The sequence below is a fragment of the Lethenteron reissneri genome, chromosome 21 (genome assembly GCF_015708825.2).
Source record: "Lethenteron reissneri isolate LAM-NWPU_2019-01 chromosome 21, ASM1570882v1, whole genome shotgun sequence".
Classification (NCBI taxonomy): domain Eukaryota; kingdom Metazoa; phylum Chordata; class Hyperoartia; order Petromyzontiformes; family Petromyzontidae; genus Lethenteron; species Lethenteron reissneri.
The window spans coordinates 2,206,779-2,231,283 of NC_083799.1; the positions used below are offsets into that span (position 1 = coordinate 2,206,779).

The following is a 24,505-nucleotide window of genomic DNA, read 5'->3' on the forward strand; positions in this document are numbered from 1 at the left end:
ACTCTATATATGGTATATCATCAGCCATGATCCCTCCACTGCTAAATGAAGGTATTCTCAAGCCATTGCCACAATCCACCCAACACCTGCAAACAGATTTCATCACTCCATCTCATTGGCGGACATTCTCTCAGATGCATTCTCTTCCTTCGTTTCCACTCCCAATATTATTCTAGACCATCGTCCATGAACAGTATATACATTGAAATAATAATGAGACTGTATTGGCAGTTTAAAAGTCGACAAACATTGGGCCATGACGGACCACATGATAAATATTGTACAAGCTTGGGAGGTTCAATGGTAATCTGTATGCTGCACTCCGTTGACTGTTTATCAGATGACAATTTTCAAACCATTAAAAAAGATTCACGGCGGGACAAGAAAACAAGTCTGAAAGCTGAAACGTCACAAAACGGGACAGAATAGCAGATTTTATTAAACGTGGTGATGGATGGGAGCGGTTTTTTCACCGGATTTGCAGCCTATTTGGCCTCAGATTGTAGCAACATTTTTTGCAGACAGCAAATCACGGTGGAAATCCACAAACAAAAATACTTGCCACCACGCTGCACACCAACAATAAACCAGGCAAATGTATTCCTTAAAGGAAACACACCAGCCCTCTGCTGGGCAATGAGACGGTGACGAACACAGGGCAAGCAATTGGAACGCAAGCCACGAACCCGAAAAAGGTGTGCATTGCTTTGGTCATTACCAGTAGAATAGGATAAATGGTAAGCGGCTCATACAAGTGGTCAGTTCGCCTGTCTGCAGATCGTGTGTAGTGGAGTAAAGTGTTGGTATTTCCACCTCTTTCAAAACGTCTGGCCAGCATGGAAGAGGGCGGCAAAATACAGAGACGAGCGCTCTAGAGCTCCCTCCAGTGGACAGGCCCTTCCGCCAACAGTGGCATGAGCCAGGAATTGCAGGGCTGCACTGCAAGTCCCATTGCAAGTAGTGATGCCGATCCTGTCTCTCCCCCCCACCACCCTCCCACCCTCCCAATGTGGAAGTGTTTGTACCGAGACCAGGAAACGAACCCGCGGAGATTATTTTGCTCTAATTGCCGTCTGGAGCCTGCATTTGGCATGGTCTGTGCTATCTGCTTCCGGCCAGACCCCAATCTCCGCGCCATGGTGAGATCCTCTATGGCGAGCGACGTGCGGCCACGTTTAGCCACCCTAATGACCGTCTGGAGACTCTCACACTGTTTGCTCGCAGGTTTCCTGAGCCACGCCAGTATTAATCAATTACGACGCATTCCTCCTCTGCTAATAAGATGCCTGCTTTGTTCGATGTTTATTACGTTAACAGCTGAGACTAGCTCTTATTTACATGTACATTTCCTGCAAGCACGAGTGGGGTCGGCGAGCCATACCCACCCATGACATAGTAATAGGTTTTTACCCTTTCAACTGGTACAAAAACTGACACCTTTATACAAGGCATCATGTTTGCAATAATCATAACACAAGCAGTCAAAATGCAAATAAAAAGAAACAACTCTGATGATGATAATGATATGCACTGTCCTTGAAGTTGACTGGTCCACACCCGAGACAGCTTTTCTTAGAGCCTAGTCTCCATTGGTGTTGGACCAGATGACGCCAAAAGGCCCATGACACTCACTGTGTAATCTCCCCTCCACACCATGCCAAGATTATTGTGTGTACTTTAAGTCTGTACCTGTAACATGGTTATTTTTTTAACGAAGGATGGCCGTCAATGGGTCCCAAGAATGTTTTTTATGACGGTTCTGCTTTTATGTAGTGTGCTTTATATATATAGGAATGTATGGAGAAAACCAATGCAAATCGAGGGGACAATAATGAAACTCTGTATAAGATATTACCTCTTGTAGCTAAATGAAGACTGTTTGGTTCCATCTCTACATGCTCCACCGACCCCTTCTTCCAAGTTGTATGGTATCCCCATAACCAAAAACTAATATTTCAATGCATATATATATACATACCTCGACACTTTGAATACTACATTGTACGTACACAGTATACTGTGCCAATATAATATGAATACATATGTTCACGGACGCTGAAAAGTTAAAGTGTCTTCTTGCTCAAATGACAGGGTGTCCATCTCCTTTGGTAGTACAAGAGTGAACTTTCCACGACAGCACTGGCAGTATATCCATACCACTGCTGATGTTCCACAAAGTGGTTTTGATTTAATTCACTCCAAAGGGATCACATTTCACCTCCACACAACCCACGAACAGGATTTGAATGCCGAATGGCCGGATACACTTGTAAATTGTACACGGAAGTTGTTGTAAAGGTTAAATCTGCACATAAGAGGACATAACAACACAACACGCGCATACATATATTTTACATGCGGCCATAAAGTTGGGAGCAGCAGTTGTTCTATTCACAGAAAGCCACCGCAGACTGCCAAAGTGCCTCGGGCGTTGCGGGGTGCATATTCAGACTCGGCGACACTATTTTTATAGGAGCCCCGTTAAACGAGCAAATCAATGCCAGCTGTCACACGGACATGGCAGCGCTGTGGCTGCCCTTCCTCCAGCCCACCATACTTCTCTCGTTCATTCTGCCTCTCTCGCACTCTCCCTGGCTCTCTCCCACTCTCCCTGCCTCGCTCTCCCGGTTTTTCGTTCGCTCTCCCTGCCTCTCTCTCACACACTCTTCCAGCCTCTCTCTCTCGCTCTCCCTACTTCTCGTTTGCCCAAATGCACCTCTCGCGGTCCACCCATGGAAAATAAAGTTAGGGAAACAATTCCTGGAACTCGTACTTATTCACATGAGCTAATGCGAATTCCCCTGCACATGGCTCCACCAGGAGTAATAATGGGGGGGGGGGGGGATATTCCTTGCAAGAGTTTCTAAGTGTGCTGTGTTATCAACAATAATGAAAAGAAAACATAGCCGATTACAACCCACACAGTGCTTTTGGCGTGAGCATTCAGATATGCTTCCTTTGACTCAAAGTGAGTCACTGATTCAGCTGCTTGGATTTAACCACATGAAGAGATTAGAAAAACATCACACCTACTGTGCTGGAAATTATTGCTTTCCTTGGATAGAAACATGATGTTTTCATTTGGTTATTGTCTTTATTATTAAACTACAGCATATTTAGTTTTCTGCCACTGCATAGTTTTTTTGGCAAAAATACAATTGGAAATTTTTATTTACACCAAAAAGACAAAAATGCCCTCCGTATAGCCTTCATCAGACCGTTAGGGCAAGTGTTGTTAGCACCCTATAAAAGCTGGCACGGTGCACGAGGGGATGGGTGGCCAACACCATACCCGAGCACCTTTGTCTCCACAGTGCTGATATTTAGCCAGTGCATCAAGTAATAATTTAAGGCCGAGTTGACCTAGATGAAGCACAGGATCGGTTCAGATATTCGTCACTGTTTTTGATCATGAGCAGGAATCGAACCTGGGTTGCTGGGTTCGTAGCACAGTGCATTAACCACTGTACTTCCGCTTCTCATTGTTTTACACGGTGCACAATGTCAAAAGTGTAACGTTCATTAGAAAGTGAAATTTCCGTTTTTGCACAATAAAAGCCAGAACTTTCAATTATGATCATGGAGCAAAGCAAATACAATACTGTCATCTCTTTAAACTGAACCCAGCTTCTGCTTTTTGTATTAAATGGCTCTGTCCACCCTCCTTCCAATCTCATGGACCCCGTGCATGTGAATCTGCGCAGTGCCTGGTACCATGTGTGATGACCACCACACAGTGTAAATCTGTGCGCTCTGCATCTTGCGATTATGACCCCTAGATTTTCATTTCATTGGCAACGATTCAGCTTCAAAGTGACTGGATTAATCTGCATGAGGATTCCGGCGTTAAGACTTTGATTCAAGAATCGATTCTATACTGTGTCATTTTTAACATCCTTTTTTCACTGTTTCTAAATTGTATTGTCATTTAATAATAGTAGGTTTTTACCCTTTTAACTGGTACAAAACTGACACCTTTATTCAAGGCATCATGTTTGCAATGACCACAACACAAGTAGTCAAAAAAGCAAACAAAAAGAAGCAACTCTGATAATGATAATAATATGCACTGTCCTTGAAGTTGATTGGTCCACACCCGAGACGGCTTTCTTTAGAGCCTTTAGACCATCGGTAAGAGGGTTATTACTCAGATTAATAAATTATCCTAAATATAATTTGTATAAATGGTAAATAATCTATTACAGCACACATGCCTCAAATAATTAAGTAAGCTGAAGAATACATTTATAATCAATCAATGCAATATTTCATGGCTGCCTTCACCGAAGATTACACACCAACCAGATGTCCCACGTCCCTATTGCCAGCATCATGAGATAGAACCGTATTTATCATCAACTGCTGGATGAATGCCTCCCATATCCGTCGCCATCTCTCACGGTCCAGCGATGCAAACTGTACGTATACAATTCGTAAATCCACGCTGCCTTGCAAAGTTTTGTACAATCTTTGCTAAAGGATGGGACTTAAAAACAAGGCCAACACCAAGTTGTTGAAATGTCTGTCTAAGCGTCTCGTTAATTGTGATTGAAACATTTTGTTCCGGCAGGAGAAAGGGCTGCAAAGAAGGAGAGGCGAAGGGAGGGAGTGCGATGGAGAAAACTCGACCCAACCAGTGGAATGCGCCACGTATTTTCTCCGCGCCGCTGTTTTGACGGCGCAGAGTGGACCCCTGCGCTTGTTTATGTTTCCCCGCTGATAGCTCCTCCACATCTTCGCTGAAGGTCTAAGCTGTGCAGCACATTATAAACGGGAAATGGTGGAGGGGAGACACGGAACTCTCTTTTTGTTTCTAAACATGAAAGGCTTCAAGTCCAGGGCTGCGGGCGTCATTAATAACAAGTGGTGGAGGATGCATGAGGGAGCTCAAGGGGAAGACTTCAAAAGTGCCTGTTGCAAAACCTTCGAGTCATTTATTATACTTATTATTGTTGGACTCAAAGCACGCATTTCTGTAATCTGCTGATGATATTTAAAAGGTTTATTTCTATGGCCAACTAGAAAATGATATATTTGTTGGGGAGGCTCTGGAGGCAATGTCTATTGGAGTGCTTTTGACAGTTTGAGTTCGAGCCTACGGGCAGACGAGGCAGATAAATGTTGAAATGCAGAAAATCTGCTCCGCATGTGATGAGGAGGTGCATTCGGGTGGAATTCCTTTGATTTCTGAGCCTAGCCAACTGCTGTAAAAATACCCGCACAGCAGCAGCAGCCTACAAATTGTTGCTTACACCGATAACACTCCGTAACACAATTTTTGTTCTGGGGTAGTAAGTGTTATTTTGTAATTGCTTATGCCTAAAAAGTATAGAAAATGGCTATTATTCCCCACAAACTTTGCAAAATAATGCATGAAACCTGAGTCCACGAGGGAAAGGAGCATGGAGGCATGAGTCACTTTACAACAGTTGTAAAAAAGTTGTAATAATCAAAAACGTTCATATTAATAACCACAATAACACACATTAAATACAATTAGGGAATGCCATGTTAAACAGCGGTGGTGCAGTGGTTAGCGCAGTGTGTTGCGGACTCGGCAGCCTTACATCAGTGGCGAGTGCTATGTGAAAAGCCAGTCCTGGGACCATCTTCATCCACCTGCACTGACCAGCGTGATGAAGTATTGTCAAAAAACCCCTATTACTGACACACTGGATGACTGTGCGAGGAAGGTTACGGTGTGGCTGTGGTTGTCAAGAACAACTTTACAAACACTTCACAGTTCTGACAAGTCCAAATGTTATTCCAGTGCAGTAGAGCACACAAATCGTTAACACAAGACGTTTGCAAGAACTGAGACTGGAAACGCAACTTACAGTGGCAAATCATACAGCACTGTGCTGTACTGTACATGCTGCAGCAAAGGCTATTATTGATATTTTCATTTAATCGCTCACTTGGGATTTATGGAATGCTGCAGCTTTTTTTTACATGCGCCAATGTACTAACATGCTAATGTGTTTATTCAGCTTAAATCAGCAATAAAAAGCTTTGCAACTATTACGAATTGATACAGTTTTCATTAATACTGCATATTATTAATGGGTACTAAAAGCTAATGTGCCACGTCACTGCCACGGTGTGTATCTCAAACAAATTATCACTCGTGCGGAGGAAGACCTCGGCAAACGATATGCAACATTAATGAAGCACACAAAAATGACCGTATAGCCTCTTCGAACAGAATGCAAATGTACAACCGCACGACTTAACCATTTGATCTGCAACACCACAATGGCCGTTGACGTTTAGACATGCACAGTAACTCCAAGGTTTGGCGGCACTGTAAATGTTGAGTTAAAAAGGAACAGATAAGACGAACAAGGGGAGGGAGGCGTCGACGCCAAAGTCAAATCGGTCCGCGAGCGCAAGCAGCAATTGTGCTGTGATCACAATCCTGAGAGACTTGCAGAAAAAAAGCTGCGTATGATGGCGTATTGTGGGACATTTAAGTGCACTTAACACAAAACGATAAAGCCATTTCAAAAAATACTACCACGTCAATACAACTAATGTACACTAAGCGACCATATCATTACATCCCCCATTATTTAACGGTGAGTCTTACTTGAAATCTAATCAACTTCATTCTTCCATTCTCGGGTGGCCATACGGAATATTAAAAAATTCAGTTTTTTTTATAATAACAATCAAAATATATATTTTACTGGAAAAATCTGCCCGACACAGTGTGGCAAGATATATTCCAGTGAAAGCTTGCGATTAAATCTTTCCGTGATGCGGAAGTGACACAAGATGAAATATGCATGCACGATCGCTCTCTCCCGTTGGGACTGCATGGGCCGCTTGCCGGTAATGGTTGTGACGAACTCAGCAATAGGCGCTGTCGCTTCGACATTCCCAACCCTGCCGCGTAATTCGCTGTGGAGGCGGCGTGCGACGATGCCTATCTGGAGCGCGAGTTGTTGTTTATGTTAAGACCCGGCTCCCAGTCTCCGTCACGCCGTGGCGTGGCGCCACCCGCTCACGTCAGTGCGGCCCTTTAGCATCTTGTGGCCCCAGGGAGGAGGACTTGGCCCAACGGCAAGAATCTGGACCGTGACCCCCGCCAGTGCCACCGCGGGTGCCAGGTTTGGCGAGAGCAGCCTGAATGGTCGCGATTTTACACAGCACAGCAGTGTTTTGTGCAGACTTTGGCACCGTTGCATTAACGCTGCATCTTAGAACACTTTGATTTATTTCACTAGGAAGTGGAAACAAACCCGGTTGAGACAAAATAAATAATGGTTTTCTTTGCAAGAGGGACCTCGATAAATAAATATGTTGAACGATTGAAATGATAAAAACAACAAGTTTTATAGCCGAAAAAATTGCACGTTGAAATGGGAAGTAAACTTTAAAATAAAATGCAACCCAAGTATTAACGTGAGTATTCTAAGCATTAATGTGAGTATTAATAATTAATAAAGCCTAAATATAAGTCATGAATAAGAAATGTAAAGGCAGGTATGAGTATGTCATTGCTGAAGTGAGCATAGTCCAGAGTTTAATTCCAGGAGCTGATCACATGGTAGAAATGCTACATTCCAATGGATCTTCTTCAGAAGAATATGCCCTGGGGGTTATCAAGAACTATATTCAATTCGTTTTTAAAACCAAAAACAACTCAAGAATCCCATTGTTGGACCCTCTTAACAAAATGTCTTGATAATCATCGCAGCTTTCTTGGACGAATAAAATAATATTTTTTGGAATGTGGTCAAGATGACAACCTTCTCATGGTCTACACTGTTTCGTGTGAAAACACAACGAATTTAACAAATCGGCGACTGAAGCTAATCGTTCTCCCGATCCCAAAAGCAACGGCAACACTGTGAGCGACCCCTACTCGGGCCAAGTCACCGCACCGACGACCATCACCGCACATCACGGAACTAAATACCCCCGAGCTGCTGAAGACTGAGAATATCGACGCAGTTGTACGACTAGAACAGTACCATCAACGTCAGGTCGCGAGCAGCCGAGGGGGTCTCCGTACCGAGAGGCAGGACGTTGGTGGGGTGAGGCGGAGTGATGTAGGTTTCCGTGAAGTTGGCATTGCACATGTTTCCCACGCAGCAGCAAAAGCGCGATCGCCCGTTGAGGATATTGGTGGGCGGCACCGACACGAGGCACTCCGACTGCCGGCAGTTGAGCTTCTCTCCGGGCTGTAGCCAGCAGCCTGTCTCGGGCATCACAGCAGCAAGCACACGCGCAAGCACACGTGTATAAGACAAAGACACACACACAGGTGCACGCATGCACTTACATGCAGCAACAACAGCTGCCATTCGCCACGAAATGGAGGTGATGTTACCACAGTGCTTGGGCCGGACTAGGTGCACTTTAAGGCCACGTAATTTGTTGAAGGCTCTGGCAGGTCAACGGGACAGACCCAGGTGTTACGGATTGACCAAGCTCAATATACCACCCACACATGGCCTAAGCGAGTCGCCTGACAAGTCAGTGATTGTCTTGAGATTTTATGGAAGTTTTGTGAAAAGTTTTGTGAACGGCTGATGTTGTTGCGGCAACGTTGCTCTCAGCAAATTCATCTGGCTCATTAACATAACGCACCAATGCGCGACCGATTTGTCGATTGGAGAGCGAGACAATGTGCATGCAGGCGAGAAAGATTTGATCGTCAAAGCATAACGAGAAATGACGGCCGTCAGTCACTCCAACGTACGATGCATTTAAGGAGAGAAAAGTACAAGAGAAAAGGCGCACGTCAAGTGCACACAGCTCGGTGCAAACAGACAGAACGGTGTTTTCTGGGCTCCCTTTGAAAATTCTCTTAATATCTGTGACGTGTGATGGTGTCACCTTTGGTTGGGTTGCATCTATTTATTTCCCTCCTACGAGTTACACTGCGATCGTGCTATTGGCTTCATGTCACAATACAAAGAAACTTCCATTCAGAACTCTTGATTGTACGTACTTAATGCACACCTTGTAATGGGGAACAGCTCTAGAAAAATGACACCACATATCTCATTGTGCAGTCTCTTTAAGAGGCACTAGAAGTCACCGTTAATATTCTCTGCAAACAGTGGTTGTTGCCTAGCAATGCATCAACATTTTACAATCTCAAAGCTGGAATAAACCACAGGCAAAAAATACCTATTTAATGTTAAGATTTGTTTTCTGCAGACACTGATGGCTGGGCTTGGATCATTAACTCGTCACAAGTTGAAAACCAAATGTAATCACTCGTGGCTGCCTGGATTCAAACCCAAGTTCAGAGCAGTGCCGACCCAACGGTCTAAAAAATATTCGTCCCCTGAGCTTCCAATAACCTCACCGATAAAGCTTATCTTAAAAACACAGCATCCTACTGCTACATATTTGCTGCTTCTACACAAGCCTACAGCAAGCGGTCGGTACAGAGCAGCAATCTGTGAGCCTTACAGCTGACCTCACCGGTAACATTTCCCGTCACGTTACATTTGTGCTCCTAATTCATCGTATGCCTTTGTGGTCTACGAAGACCGGGGTGGAAGGAGGGCGACTTAGGGCACACAGTCAAACCTGAAAGTTGAATAAGAGCAAATTATAGCTCTGCGAAAGCATACTCCAAACCGTAATGGATTGAAAGAAAAGCTTCAGAAATATTTAGAAGATTTATTTCAGGATGCGGAAAGAGGCTGGGTATAGAAGTTACTAGCGATGACAGGTGTTTGATACGAGAACGGTTTGAAGATGAAATTACAGCATGTGGAATGCACTGTATAAGCCAACCGCAAAGCGTGTCCACACTGCTACGGCGGAGGCGCTGTGTCACGGCGGAATTATAATGACATGACGCAAAATGACAGATGCCACATTTTTGCTTCCTAAAGCAGAAGGTACACACATATTCCTAAAATGTAGCTTCGACAAACACAGTTAAATGAAACGATGTGATAGATAGAGTCAAAACAAAATTAGTCGTCGAGCAAAAGGCAAAGGTCACAGGAGACCGGCAAGAGTCAGGCTCGTACAAGATGAGGTTAAAGAGGCCAATCTGCGCCCTGAATTGCCACAAGCAGTGGGTCCTGGTTCATTATTATTATTGTGCTAGTTTACCCAGGAAAACCTCACTGAATCTCAAGAATCTTTTTATGGAGGGCCCTACAATGTTTAGGCAATAGGGTGATGTGTAATCCCTACAGGTACATTTTCAGTTTTGGGAAGTTTGGCCAATCCTAGTAACATTGTGTGTTTTTGTTTATGTTGGGAGGAAACCAGAGAACCCACAGAAAACCCATTCAGAACAGGAGGTGAGCATACAACATCTCTAAGCAGAAAATAGCCTTAGTCGGCAATCGAACCAAGTCCCTTTTGGCCACGAGTCACGAGTGTGACTGCTGCACCAGCCTGCTGCTCTGGTTACAGGTACTAGATCAGGGGTTCCCGGCCTAGGTATGGACTTGCGGACCACCATCAACATTCAAAAACAAATTATGGCCCACGATGCAATAATAAACTTGGTGTTTTGCAAAAAAGATCGTTTCTACAAACAGTTGCACAGACCATTTCCTACGGCTCTGCGGAGTCTCTCCACGCAATGCTCCCCGCAAACCACACGTTGGGAACTGCCCGAGATCACGGTGCATGCGATACTGCAAATGAAGGGGCAAGTAGGTGGCTAATAGAAGGCAACATGGCAAGTAGGTTGCTGGCATTTTCAGGTTTTCTTATACAATGGGGTTTTCTGGACATTGCCTTCCACTAAAAAAACCTTAGAAAAGGAACTGCCCAAGCATAACAGTGCAGGACCGTCCAAAAAATGAGTCCTGTGACTCAGTTGAGGGTTATGATTGATACGAGTAATGCGGTAAATTTCCACACACACCGGCATGCAACCAAATCCGTGGCGAGCGCCGATAATGACATCACTGTTTGGTCTGCGTTGTACAGCATCAGCTTAATGCAGAGGGTAGCGGTTGTTATCCAATGCTCACTTGCTCACCCTCTCTCCATGCCACATCCACACATGCTCATTTTACCCTGCAGCCATTCGAGTTCTGCTAGCGGATAATTGTTTGTCACCACTGACTCCTCTAGCCAGAGCAGTGAGCAGCTAGCAGCTCTCTAAGCTCGTTACGGTAATGACTAAATTAATCTTAACGGACTGCGCCGGCTGCAGCATTCAAGCACAGCTCAACATGCATCCTTACAAGCAGCCAACGCGAGCTCATGTGAAAGAAAACGGAGAGATTAACATTCCAGCCAGTGGCCCTTCTTCCAAGTAGAAAGGGCAGAAAAGGGCAGAAACGTCTATGACGTTCAAGAGACACAAGGGCTACCACAACTGTAGGTGCTCTGTAGAAATAAAAAAACGTGCCATGGAATGCACCCTATCGTCTACAACGAAGTGACCGTGAATACACCACGTTTCCGTCCCAAGCCTAGCACACGGAAAGACCTTATGGAATGGGGAAAAGCTGTTGGTATACAAAAACAAGGACCACATTATACTGTAAAGGCTGTTTGGTCGAGTGCTGTTAGTCAGCACCTGTTAAGGCCCGCGCAGCCCACGAAATATGGCCAGCACCACAGCCAACCAACTTTGTCTACCCACTTTAAATATTAACTAGCTGTACTACCCGGCTTCGCCCGGGACTTGTATCCACCACGGCCGGCCGCCTTTGTCTCCCCAGTGGCGATGTTAATACGCTACAGCAGTTACTCGTTTGAGGCTGAGTGGACCTAGGGGAGGGCCAGGTCCGTTTCAAATAATCGTCAGCGGTGGTGGGTGTGAGTTGGAATCGAACTGGGGTCGCTCAACCAGCTTAATGACTATTTGTACAAAGAACATATAAAGAATCGATTATAATAACCAGGCTACAGTCCACATTATAGACTGCCAGTACACGCAGTCAGCTTCATAAGCAGGCTAGAGTGTACATGATAGAGTGGCAGTACGCTCACCAAGCTTAATAAGCAGGCTACAGTGTACATGATAGACTGGCAGTACGCTGACCCAGCTTAGTGTCTATTTGTACAGTGAACATTTAAGTAATCGATTGTTGGCGCGTTGGGTTTAAAAGTAATATTAATTGCACACATTGTGGTGGGGGTGGAGTGAAGAGTAGGAAAAACTTTGATGAATTTACCTCAGAGTGGCGTGGTGGGTGTCGAGGCCTAGTAGCGTGCAGAGCCTGCGGCCTCGCCTAAATTGTCCAGCCGGCAGAGGCAGGGTACGGGTGGCGTGCCTTCCCCCCCCCCTAGCGCTCCAACAATGCTGTGTAATGGCTATTATTTAATTATTTACGGAGCCTATGAAAGTGGCGAAGGCGTGGCTAGCCGTTGGCAGGGGCAACCGCCGTCCAATGAAACTGCAGCCCTTGGCGAAGGCGTCGCTAGCCGTTGCCAGGTCCAATGAAAGCGGCGAAGGCGTCGCTAGCCGTTGCCAGGGGCAACCGCCGTCCAATGACAGTGCGTATGGTCCGAAATCCACACACACACACAGACGGACAGACAGACATTCACGATTTTATATATATAGATTCCCACCAATTCTAGCTATCGGCGAGGAATTGATCTCGAGTTGCCGAGTTCATAGTGCAGTGCGCTAACCACTGCGCCACCACTCTACCACTTTGCTGGCGTGCACACGTGCGCATAAACTCGCACACGCACACACAATGCACCCACACACGCTAGCATACACACACGCACGATCACACGCGTGCTCACACACACACTCATGATCACACAAGCGATCAAAGACACATCGACGCACGCACGCACACACACGAAGACACACACAGGATGCACACCTTGCTTGATGATGCGGTAGTTGCCGCTCGGCTCCTTCTCCCACAGCCCGTAGCAGTGGCTGTTCTCAAGGCAGGGGATGGTATCATTGTGGGAACGCGCGGGCAGGCCGTGCCCGGCAGCCGAGCTGTTGCTCGCCGTGTCGTCGGACCACGCGCAGAACATCTCCCTGCTTGGCTTGGAGCCTGAGGAATAATAATAATAATTTAGTACATTCGATATTCACGCCACTCTTACCGCAAGGCTATCATCGCGAACGTGATACATTTCACGGACACAGTCTGTGGTAGTTTCGCAGTAGCGGGCTACGTTGATTTGTGTAATATGAATGATTAATTAGTGGGTAAGTTTTGAATTGTTTAGCATGCTTGGACGAGGAAGTTGCACACAGTGGCCTATTTATTTTAAATGACGTCAGGAGATCCCTAGTGTCCATCGCTAATCAGACGGTGTGTAGTATTTAATGATTATTTCACCCAGAGTATTAACTTGGGTAACCTGCCAGATTCGAACCACAAATCTCTACAACAAGCGTCAAACGCCCATACCGCTGGGCCATATCATTCACCCCTGAACATGGGCAACACGTGCACAATGCATAAACACGCACACAATAAGAATTTACACACACATTTACACACAAACAAATCATACAGAAGCATAATATTTATACTGTAGGAATACGATGAGCTATAAAGCTCTTTTTCACAGATGTCAAGTAGATACACACATACACACAATGCACACAATGCATGCAACGTGCGCGTACACAAGTATAAATCATATAGAAATATAAGACATACACCCACATACATAATTGTAAATTATTGTAAAAAAAAATTGTAAAGACCGAGGTTTAATTCTTGGCCATGAATAACATTGTACGAACATAACTAACACTAGTGAGCGACATTTTAACTGGTCCTGGGCAACATTGCCCCCATCCCAAACCCCCACGTCCCACACTGACCAGGCAACGCATGGTGCATCAACTTCTATGACCAACATGGAATTGTATTCATAATAAACGTGTTAAATGGGATTGTATTGATGATACTTCATGTTGCTCAGTGCGGGCTGGGTAAGGCACCCAAAGACCAGATCAGATATCCCTTGTCAATGACGTGGCTAACATAGCTGGTCGAGTTCCTCCTTCACCAGCACAGCAAGTGACCTTGAATCGAGAATCAGAATATTTATACAGGTAGGAACAACAGTTCTACACTGCCCACCAGGGATTATTTGTCTGTCGTGCATAGCCCCTCCCAAACATGTACGCTCCCGGATTGGTTGAAGTGCGTCACGTGACCACGAGCTTTCTGTCGTGCACGTATGCGCTGTCCAACCAAGTTCCTACCTGCCCACTCCGAAGGAGCGTGTTTTGGACTGGAGGAATCTGATGAGCTATGAAGCTCTTTTTCACAGATGTCCAGTAAAATGTAAAACATTTAACTTGAGTAACTGGGTTTCATAACACAGGGCGTTTACTATTGTACCACTGCTCTCCCAATCATCCCAATGCAGGACCATGAAAAGTAATCTTTGGCCTTAGGGAGGCTTTCCTGGGTAAATAATTGGCTTTTTTTTCAAATCCTCGAATGCTCAATATTGATGAGCGGACATCAAACCCACTCCCTTTACAACTGCTGGGCGACACACTATACACCCAACGCTGGTAACGACCCTGCCGAAATAAATTCAATAGCAGGCGAAGCCTGCGAACCAGCGGGTGCATTAAGGTTAAAAGTATGATATCCATGAAAATAAAATGCACATTTTGGTGACTTCGAATAATTAATCAGTGCCACATAGAAACATAATATGTCCACTTGCTATAAAGACTACACTGCCAGGAATCTCGGCAGCACAGTTCAGGCTCCGAGGATTGCCTCTCCGTGTTCCACAGCAAATTGGGGAGGACAATGTATTTTTATTTATTTATCGATATTGCATGCAAACAGGCACACGGTTTGCATGGTGGTGCACGCATGTGTACATTAATGGGGTGAAGAAATTTACTTCAGTGGATAACGATAAGGGGGGGGGGGGGGGGATGAGATATCTGAGAAATAAAGGTGTAACAACAAATCTAGAAAATATTAACCATCTTAGGCTTCATCCCTTTGCCAGTACCAAAATATGATCATAGGTTTTTCCCCTTTTTCTGGCAACAAAACAGGTGTCAAGATGTTAAAACACCAAAATGAAACCTTTTACAAGGAATCATGTCTGCATTAACCACAATGCTTGTGGTCAGAATGCAAACAAAAAACATCCACACGCCTTTTGGCGTCCTCTGGTCTAACACCGTTTGAGACGAGGCTCAAAAGAAAGCTGTCTCTGGTGTGGACCAATCAGTTTCAAGGACAATGCATATATTATCAGAGTATGTTTTTAGTTTTCATTCTGACCACAAGCATGGTTGTTAATGCAGACATGATTCCTTGTAAAAGGTTACATTTTGGTGTTTTAACATCTTAACACCTGTTTTGTTGCCAGAAAAAAGGGGAAAAACCTATTATCACATCTTAGGCTTTTTGATGACAGTTATTATAACTCATGCAAATGATCTCTCAAGTAATGACCGATAAGAGCAAACCAAAAGTCATGCATACTAAAAGTTCGATGCACAAAATAAAAATATGATTGGAGGGACACAGCAGATCAAGTTTTTTTGAGGGAAATTACTGAAGCTAGACTGGGATATAAAAAAGATGAAATAAATAAGGGAGCAAAATCAGGTTGAAGTGCTTTTGTAAAACTGAATTTGACAGTGAAAGCAAAATTCCATGATGCCTAAATAAGAATGTTTTCAATAAGCGTATATATGTCCTGCTATGGCATGCTTCACCACGCTGGTCAGCGCAGATTAGGTTAAGGGAGGAGGGCCCAAGACTGGTTCAGATATCACGAGCCATTGATGTTAGCCATTGCCAGAAGTTGAACTCAGCTCGCCAGGTTATCGCACAGTGGGATAAACACTGCATTACCGCTCCACCCGTGCATACAATTTGTTGTGTTAATCAGCTTTATTGTGCTTAAGACTCGGTGAGGTTTTCCTCGCTAAATAAAGGCCACCGCCATTGCCGCGTGAGTTTATTAACCTTCATGGAGGACCATTAAAATCGCAATATGCAAATATAAGACATTTAACCTTTTTTGAAAGCTCTAGTTTCACATTACAAATGCACAGAAATGATAACCACGTTGAAAAATAACAGACAGGCGAGTCTGCATACTTGGAACATCGTGTCACCAAATCTTCTGACTGCTCCACGTCCACTGTGAATTGCAATGAAGCGCACTTCATTTACACTCAACAGTACAATCCACTTCACATTTTGGACAGAATAATAAATATGGTAAATGCAAGTTTTGTTTGAACGTTTATGAAAACGGTACTGTGTTCACTAAATATTTAAAGACATTCAGGTTGTGACAAAAGAAAGTGCAATAATACAACAAGCCAAGAAGGAAGGGGCCTTCATCGGACGCTATTAAATACTGTAAATAGGCCTGCGGACAACACGCAGGTCTATTGTGCGTTTTTTTTTGTTCCTTCTCCAAACGCAATTTAATTGCCCAAAAAATTCCTAGCCTGGGGTAGCTCTGCGCTTCGGGGATCTAATGCATTGTGTCAGCCGACTGAGGCAGCTCTTTTGAAATACCGAGTAAGACAAGTCAAGGGCATGGGTGGAAAAAACCCTATTTTTCCAGCGGCAGGCATTGGGTTTTTTCTTTAATAGAATTAAACCCGATTTCGGGAATTAAAACCTGGTTTAATGAATACGAAAATCTGATAGGCTTAGGCTGCTTCCTCGTCGGTGCTGCTATCGTACTCGGGGCCATCGGGCACGGGGTAGTCGTAGAATGCGGCGGGCAGGTTGGTCGTGATGAACACGAGCTTCTCCACAATCGTGGGCGCCAGTGAGTTCCTTCGCTTGGAATGGATGAAGCCCATCTTTGAGAAGTTGGCGAAGTGCGGTTCTGCAATTAGAACCAATTAAACAGGATTTCTCCCAATCTCAGATGATCGGGTTTAATATAAAAAGACAATTAAACCCGATTGTAAAAAACCCGACTGTGCCACCCTTGGTCAAGGGCGAGTAAGGCGAGGAATTAGGGCTGGGTGAATGCTGTCTCCATGCGGCAGACTCAATAGAATCAACTCCGAGAACTGAGTGTTGCACAGCAAGCGAACGGCAGCGACGCTCGTTGCTGCTGAAACCTTTAAAATAAAAGTTCTCCTCTTAGACTAAAAATAAGCACGTATTCAACAGCAACATAAAATATCCCTCTGGTTTGAGAATTCATGTCATAGTTCTTTAATAAGATTATTATTGTCAGACCACCCTATCCCTTGAAGGTTAAATCGGGCTATACGTATTCATATGGAGCCAGTTAATTCACTCAGGATGTATGCTGCGGGTCACATTTAGATTTGGAATGTCAACTACAGCACCCCATGTAATAGTTTACTTTTGCAAATTGTGTTTAGTCTTTAACATCTAGTTTTATCGCTACCTCATCTCTGCAGTAAATGGAAATACAGTAATAGAAAAAATATAAATCTCTTATTTTTTTACAACTGATTTTCAAAGAGCATTTTTTTTTATACAATGTCTGGCAAAAGAATTCCATTTCGACGGATGTGGAAAACACTTTATTCCACAGCTCGAAGGTCAAAGGATGCGACCCGTTTTTCTCTTCTCTGCGCCGCATTAGTGCGCTAAGACGACAGGGCGAGAGAAATATGCACAAGCAACATCTGTGGCGTCACAACAGCAAAACACAAAACATCATCACAATCGCGGCTGGGCTCTCAGCCTGCCCTAATTGGAGTTTCTGTCGTCGGCAGGAATAACAGCGCTTTCCGGCCGATAACGTGTCTCCCCCGGTAACAGGAAGGCAGGCATTGCACAGAAACGGGTCTGCCAGCTATCATACCCATTTGGACTTGTTTTGTTCTCGCGCTCGATCACATGTATCCGAGCATACCTCTACAAGGGAGGCAGCCTTTCTACAACAGGATGTGGTTGTGGGTATGAGACATACGCCCTGTTCAGCAGAGCATAATCAATGTCGTGTGGTGGATGATTAGGAATTTTTTTCTTGCTCCTGAAACAAAGCAGGGAACATAATACTTATTCCAGGATCACAGTGTGAAGCGAGTTTGCAATAAGTGGGGTGCTGATGATTTTTTATATTGATTGATAACAAAAAATATGAACAGATCAAAATACATTCGAAATCTCATAATGTAACCATGTCATCTAATTTTTTGTTCACAAAGGTTTAAAAAAAATACCAATGTATAGAAACACGACAAACCATCATCTTTAACTCATGTGTTGACTAAAAACGAACCCCCTCACACTTATTTGTGTAATATCCATAAGTAGCCCTGTATGCAAGATGATTTTTTTAAAAATATACATTATGAGATTTGAAATCGTAATTACATTTACTGTAATCGTCTAAATGAATTCTAAAGTGAGCATCATGATATGGAAAGATAGGAAATTAGTTGTATAAATAGGAACAAAATTCTCTATAAAAGATGCTGACGATGATCTTTATCATCATGAATTACAGGCACAGTGTACCTATGCAGTGACAGAAACTCATTTATATTATGCTTCCAAAGCGGTTTGTATTAAAAATAATCTACACTGATGTCGCTGGTTTGACATATCGCGCATGAAGCACATGCAAGAAACCTTTTCTATCTCCTAAAAAATATATTTCGGAGCGGCATGCCACACTATTTTAGAAATGCTTAATGACACGTCAGTTCACAGTGGCATCGCCCCCACAAGAAATTTAACACCAGTGACACCGACACAGCATTTTACCATTCCCTCTACATAAAGGTCACCACTGTCATTTCTTTGGTCACATCAGTATGGGCAGCCCTTCATCCAGCAATGGATAAATCAAGGACTATGATGAGAAGCACGTTTGTTGATGAAGAACAAGAATGGAGGTGAGCAACTTTCATTCATCCACAGCAGCGCTCCAAATGCGGTAACATTTTGAGGTGTGACTATTTTTGGATTAGCTCGGTGCAAACCAAAAAAAATCAATGTGTGATATTAAAAATCATAATCCAATCCATGCCGCAATAGCAGCATCTCATAATCACCATGGACCTTGAAATGTTCATATAAAGTAACACATAGATTTATATCAAATTACTTATGTCCCCCAGATATTTATAAAAAAATAAATTGTGTTTCCCTGCATGCGTTTTTACAAACCAAATCGATGTTCTTCCTTGAACCGGAAAAAAACCCGAGAGAACGATAAATTATTTACTTCCTCCCCTCGTCTCGTTCAGATCAATACGCGAGACTTGGACATACATCGTGTGGATAAACGCAAAATCCCCTCGCAACGAGCCGCAACAACGCAAATAATTTGGATATATAATGCAATCCGGCTGCACCACCACTACCACCGGATCGTGCCATCCCTTTGAACCGAGCCACCTCCGTCCCTCCCCTGACGCAGCAACGGGTAACGCAACAATGGGAGACGAACATTCGGCCTGGCGGGATGCCCGTTAGCGCCAGACACACCGGCACCGTGCAAGAACCCGCGGACCAGGGTGCGGCAGGGTGGGTGGGGTGAGGAAGGGGGCCTTTTTCCACCGCTCTGCTGAACGCAAAAAAACACCATCGGTGCGTTTCCCGCTCCAGCACGCTCGGGCAAAGCTATCGAGATATTCATGTTTTCGCAATGCTAGTAATTGCAGTGCCACTTGCTTAATTACACTGCATACAAAAAATTAGGACATGGTGAGACGTTATGAATCGTGATCTAAATTCAACTGTGAGCCTCTGCTGAGCGTTGACATCTGAAAGATCAGATCCTTGCTGATGTGCGGGGGATGTGGCGACTGTGATTAGTTAGGATGCTTGATGCTGTTCAGCAGTCAAGCATTTTTCACACTAGAATTTCAGTATTTTGCATTAGTTTCACAACGGAAAGCTAGTATAGAAATTATGTATTCGGAATTAACACTTTTACTCTTTCTGGGATTTAGTTCAGTTACTGCATCAGGTTGACTCCGAATCATTAATGTAGCCCATAACCATCATCATTAGTCAAACATTCCATTTGCTCTCAGTGAAACGACAGCCAACTGTTGACGCTGCACAACTTAGTAGTCACTTGCCCCAAAGTATGCTCTGGTTCCTGCCATAGATTTGTGGAAGTTTTACCACTCGCTTCTGACAAAATAGATTAACTCTACCCAATGCTTGAGCATGACGAGACTAACATGTCTATGCTCTTCGAATTGTACACCATCCTATTTGTGGGATTTTGATACCTACTGCACGTTATTTGGATCCATTATTCCTAGCCTCAATAAATATTGGTTACCACGCAACACAATAGGACTCATGGCAGCCACAAGTGTGCCTGTCACATCCTGCACAATACCCTATAGAAACCGGTGGCAATATTGATGTCATTGATATTATAATTATTATTATTTAATAGCAATAAGGTCTGTGGTTTTGTCACGAGTGAAATAACCGTTCACTCACAGCACTAAACATCGAATTCTTGGCCCAAATTACAAGAAACAAAGCCATCATATTCATTTGAAACTGGCAATAACTTTTTAAATAAGCATATCACAAACATCACATTTTATCCAAACGTAAAGTGTGTTGGAATGTTAACACAATATAATTACGTCGAAAATATATATATATATATATTTTGTCTGGTCTATTAGGATCTATAACTGGGGAGGTGACCAGATTTGTCCAAGTAACGGGGGTCATTTGCAGCCTAATAAACACGAGACTGAATTCCTGCAAGCGGGAGGGGGCCCCCCTCCTTCATGAGGCAGAAACGGTGCTCTCAGGACGCGGCAAAGCATCACTCCCAGCAGGTGCTTGATCACTGTAAGTGAAACTACATTGTTAAAGACATAAGACAGATGAGAAAACGCCAAATGCTGGGGACTTTTGAAAAAAAAAATTCTTTAAAGGGTATGAAGATGCATCGATTAATCGCATGATGATAACGATTCTAAAACTCATCACACATGCATTGAACTGTGCAGGTAAGGATAGATGTTTTTTTTTAACTCGTGTATATTAAATGTAAGCTGGAAGGATGGCACAGTGGTTAGCACTATGAACCTGGGGATCCGAGTTTGATTCCCTGCCACAGCTAGCGTCACTTCAAAGTGAATAATATCTGAACCGATCCTGTGGCTACCACCTTCATCAACCAACACTGCCCAATGTGACGAAGTATGGTTAAACGTCTCCCATGACCGACAACAGTGGGGACATCTTCATCCAGCAGTGTATTTACAAAACGGTTATAAAACATGACAGTATTATGTGTCCATTGTATTTCCAGTAATTAGGTTCACGTGATCCCTGCAGCCACCAGAGGCTGCTATATGCAAGTTTCCCATTTGTTTTGTTCAACCAGATGTGAACTCAAGAGGCCAGGATGAGCCTCATTTACATTCATCACAATATAAATAAACTCCTTAAAAAAAAGTAAAAAAACGGTTTTATTAACAACTTCGTTTAACTCACGGTCGAGAAGTACGTCAATGGCGCAAGAGACACACGGCACAAGCTTTTTGTGCGGGCCGTTTCCACAGTTTAGAGACCGCTGCGTTTTTGACCTCCACACAAATATATAATTAATAAGCCGTCCATACAAAAATTGCTATTGCTTGAAAGGAGGCAATTAATTGATGCCTCTTTTCATACAGGCATGCATTGTCACCGGAGCTGAGTACGTGCGCAAAATGTTGAATTGATTGGACAACAAGAAGTCGACTATGGAAGTAGACTAACTTTTGATTACAAGATTTGACCACGACAAACACAAGTGAAGTTAAACAAAACCGTTGAGAAAAAAAAATCGATGTTTTATTCATATCGTGATCCCAAAAAGTGACGCTAGTAGCTGTTTTCCCTCTGGAACTCCAACGCTCTACATCATGTTGTGATCTGTGAGCGGCCACTGCGTTGTTGAGGTGAGATTGGAGCATTATGGCAGCGCTTGGCTATTAAGACCCTGCCATAAACCTCAGTGTAATGGAATTGGTTATGGCAATCTATGATCTTATCTTCGACTCATAAAACCACTTTACGGTGCACTGTACAGACCAAGCTTAACAATACGCACACCAAAATCTCCATACATTGTTCAGCAATTGAAGTCCAGCTGGGAAATCTATTGTTACGGTTTTCTATATGACATCACTGGCTATTTCTCCGTGTGTCTGTATTTTGGGCCTTACCTAGTGACATTCAATATTTGTTTTACATTACAGATTTGAAATCGCGAGTATAAATTGAAAACTAAATTAAGTCCAACACAGCCGTAACAAGCATTATTTACTCATTGGCTCGAAACGTGAAACGTTTTCAGTCTGAATCATCACACTATGCAACACAATTTTTGTTCCTGGGTACTAAGTATTATTTTTTAATTGCTTATGCCTAAAAAGTAGAGAAAATGGCTTTTATTCCCCACAAACGTTGCTTTTGTGACCAGGACTTGATGTGAACGAAAGACACAAATGCACACGTTTCTCATTGAAAATATGTAAATTCAAAAATATCACTGTCCTGGTCACAAAAGCAAAGTTTGTGGGGAATAATAGCCATTTTCTGCACTTTTGAGGCATAGGCAATTAGGAAATAACACTTAGTACCCAGGAACAAAAAAATGTTGTTACAGTGTTATAAACAGTTTCAGCATCAAATTTTGATTTAAAGTTTTAGTGACTGCAGGGATTCATATTCTTGGTTCTTTCGGTAAAGTCACGTAGAAGGGAAATAATAAAATAATACAAATATAAAACAATAAAAATTCTCACGACGTTTCGACTGCAACACAAGCAATCATCATCAGGTGTGAAATCCACAGCAAGAATTTTTTTTTCAAATTTTCTTGCTGTGGATTTCACACCTGATGATGAAACGTCGTGATGATTTTTATTGTTTTATATTTGTATTAGTTTCAGCATCGTTATACGTGCCCACTGTGTCTCGTTCTACTGGCTGTGAACCTTACCGAGAATACAGGGGGTGGGTGGTAGAACACAGGGGTGGTAGAACACAGGGGTGGTAGAACACAGGGGTGGTAGAACGCACGTGTTGCCCTCTTGCTCCTGTGCTCTGTGCCTCTATGTCACTGGAGGGTCCGGCACCCCCACGGTCTCTCACTGGGCAGCCACCACGCACGCAGGGAGCCTTCCAGGCGATGTTGAAGAACGACAATGGTGCTCGTTAATTCGCACCGACTCACTCGCTAACGCACCGGCACACCAATCGGGCCTGCAATGTCTTATTCCAGGACAGGACTTTGATGTACTTGCAGTACATACCTATCAGCAATTGTATTCTCCTTTAGCAAATTTTGTAACAGTTGCTGTATTAACAACACGCAACAAAGGTGACACTTATGGCCATGAAAAGCCCCGTGACTGACATCCATAGGAGCCTAATAGGCAACACATGCTGAGATGAAACCTTGCTTAAGAAAGAAATCCTCACTTATTTTGTCTGTTACAGCATGGTTTACGTTTTTGCTCATTATTCGTCGCTAGTTTGTCAGAATAATTTGAATGGTCCAGTCTTGGAGCAATAACAACACTACTGCAGCCAACAACATTCCCAATGGTTGAGTTGGTCGGTGGGTCGCACAAAGTAACAATTAATGATAATAATTGACAGCCGTTTGTAAATCCACTGCTGCATGTAGGCCTCCCCTCACAGTGCAGGTCATGGGAATTATTTGACCATCGGTTGTAAATTTTCATTTCGCAAAAGAAAAAGCAACTTAAATTTCGATTTAAAGCTTTCGTGACTGCAGGGATTCATCTTCTTGGTTCTTTCGGTAAAGTCACGTAGAAGGGAAGTAATAAAATAATAAAAATAAAACATAATAAAATAAAGAGAATTATTTTATTTTATTATGTTTTATTTTTATTATTTTATTACTTCCCTTCTACGTGACTTTACCGAAAGAACCAAGAAGAAAAAGCAACTTAACTGTCTAAAAAAAATAGTTGGACATTATATTGTCTACCCTGACTTGCTTCAAGGCAACTGGGTCAGTGCGTCCTGGCGAATGGGAGAGATAAAAACAATTCAGATATCACGAGCCACTGATGTGGCCCAGACTGAAACTCGCAGATCCCAGCTGAGTGGCGCTAACTGCTGCAATACTTTTTTTTCGATTTAAAGCTTTCGTGACTGCAGGGATTCATATTCTTGGTTCTTTCGGTAAAGTCACGTAGAAGGGAAATGATAAAATAATTGCTCGTGTTGCAATCGAAACGTCGTGAGAATTTTATGGTGAAATTTTTCTCATTTTATTATTTCCCTTCTACGTGACTTTGCCGAAAGAACCAAGAACATGCTGCAACACTGTTTATCCCAGCTACAGAGTGCTCGGGCATCATTCACATGCAAGGCTGTCTTATACCACGAAGACGAAATGCACGTAACTAAACCGCACCGGTGTTTTGTGGATGCTACTTACTGTGCCCGAGAGCCCGTATTGCACTGCCTGCTCAAATATTCATAGCTAAAGGTGGTAAAATCCAGCCTCCATTTGGCTAAGAGTTAATCTCTCCATATACAGTACCTTTGAGGCCCTGCATTTTTTTGTATGTAGTCAGCAACACCATTTGATCTAATACTGCATTGACCTCAGCTCT

The 24,505-nt window shown here is 43.4% G+C and overlaps 1 protein-coding gene across 1 annotated transcript in view; it reads right to left on the reverse strand.

Annotated features, from left to right (window-relative positions):
- The window catches only part of LOC133345034 (bone morphogenetic protein receptor type-2-like), a 45,696-nt gene that overhangs the window by 19,266 nt on the left and 1,925 nt on the right, over positions 1 to 24,505 (reverse strand). The window contains 2 exon segments of the mRNA XM_061555412.1: positions 8,021 to 8,203; positions 12,789 to 12,971. Coding sequence (XP_061411396.1) covers positions 8,021 to 8,203; positions 12,789 to 12,971 — 366 coding nt within the window.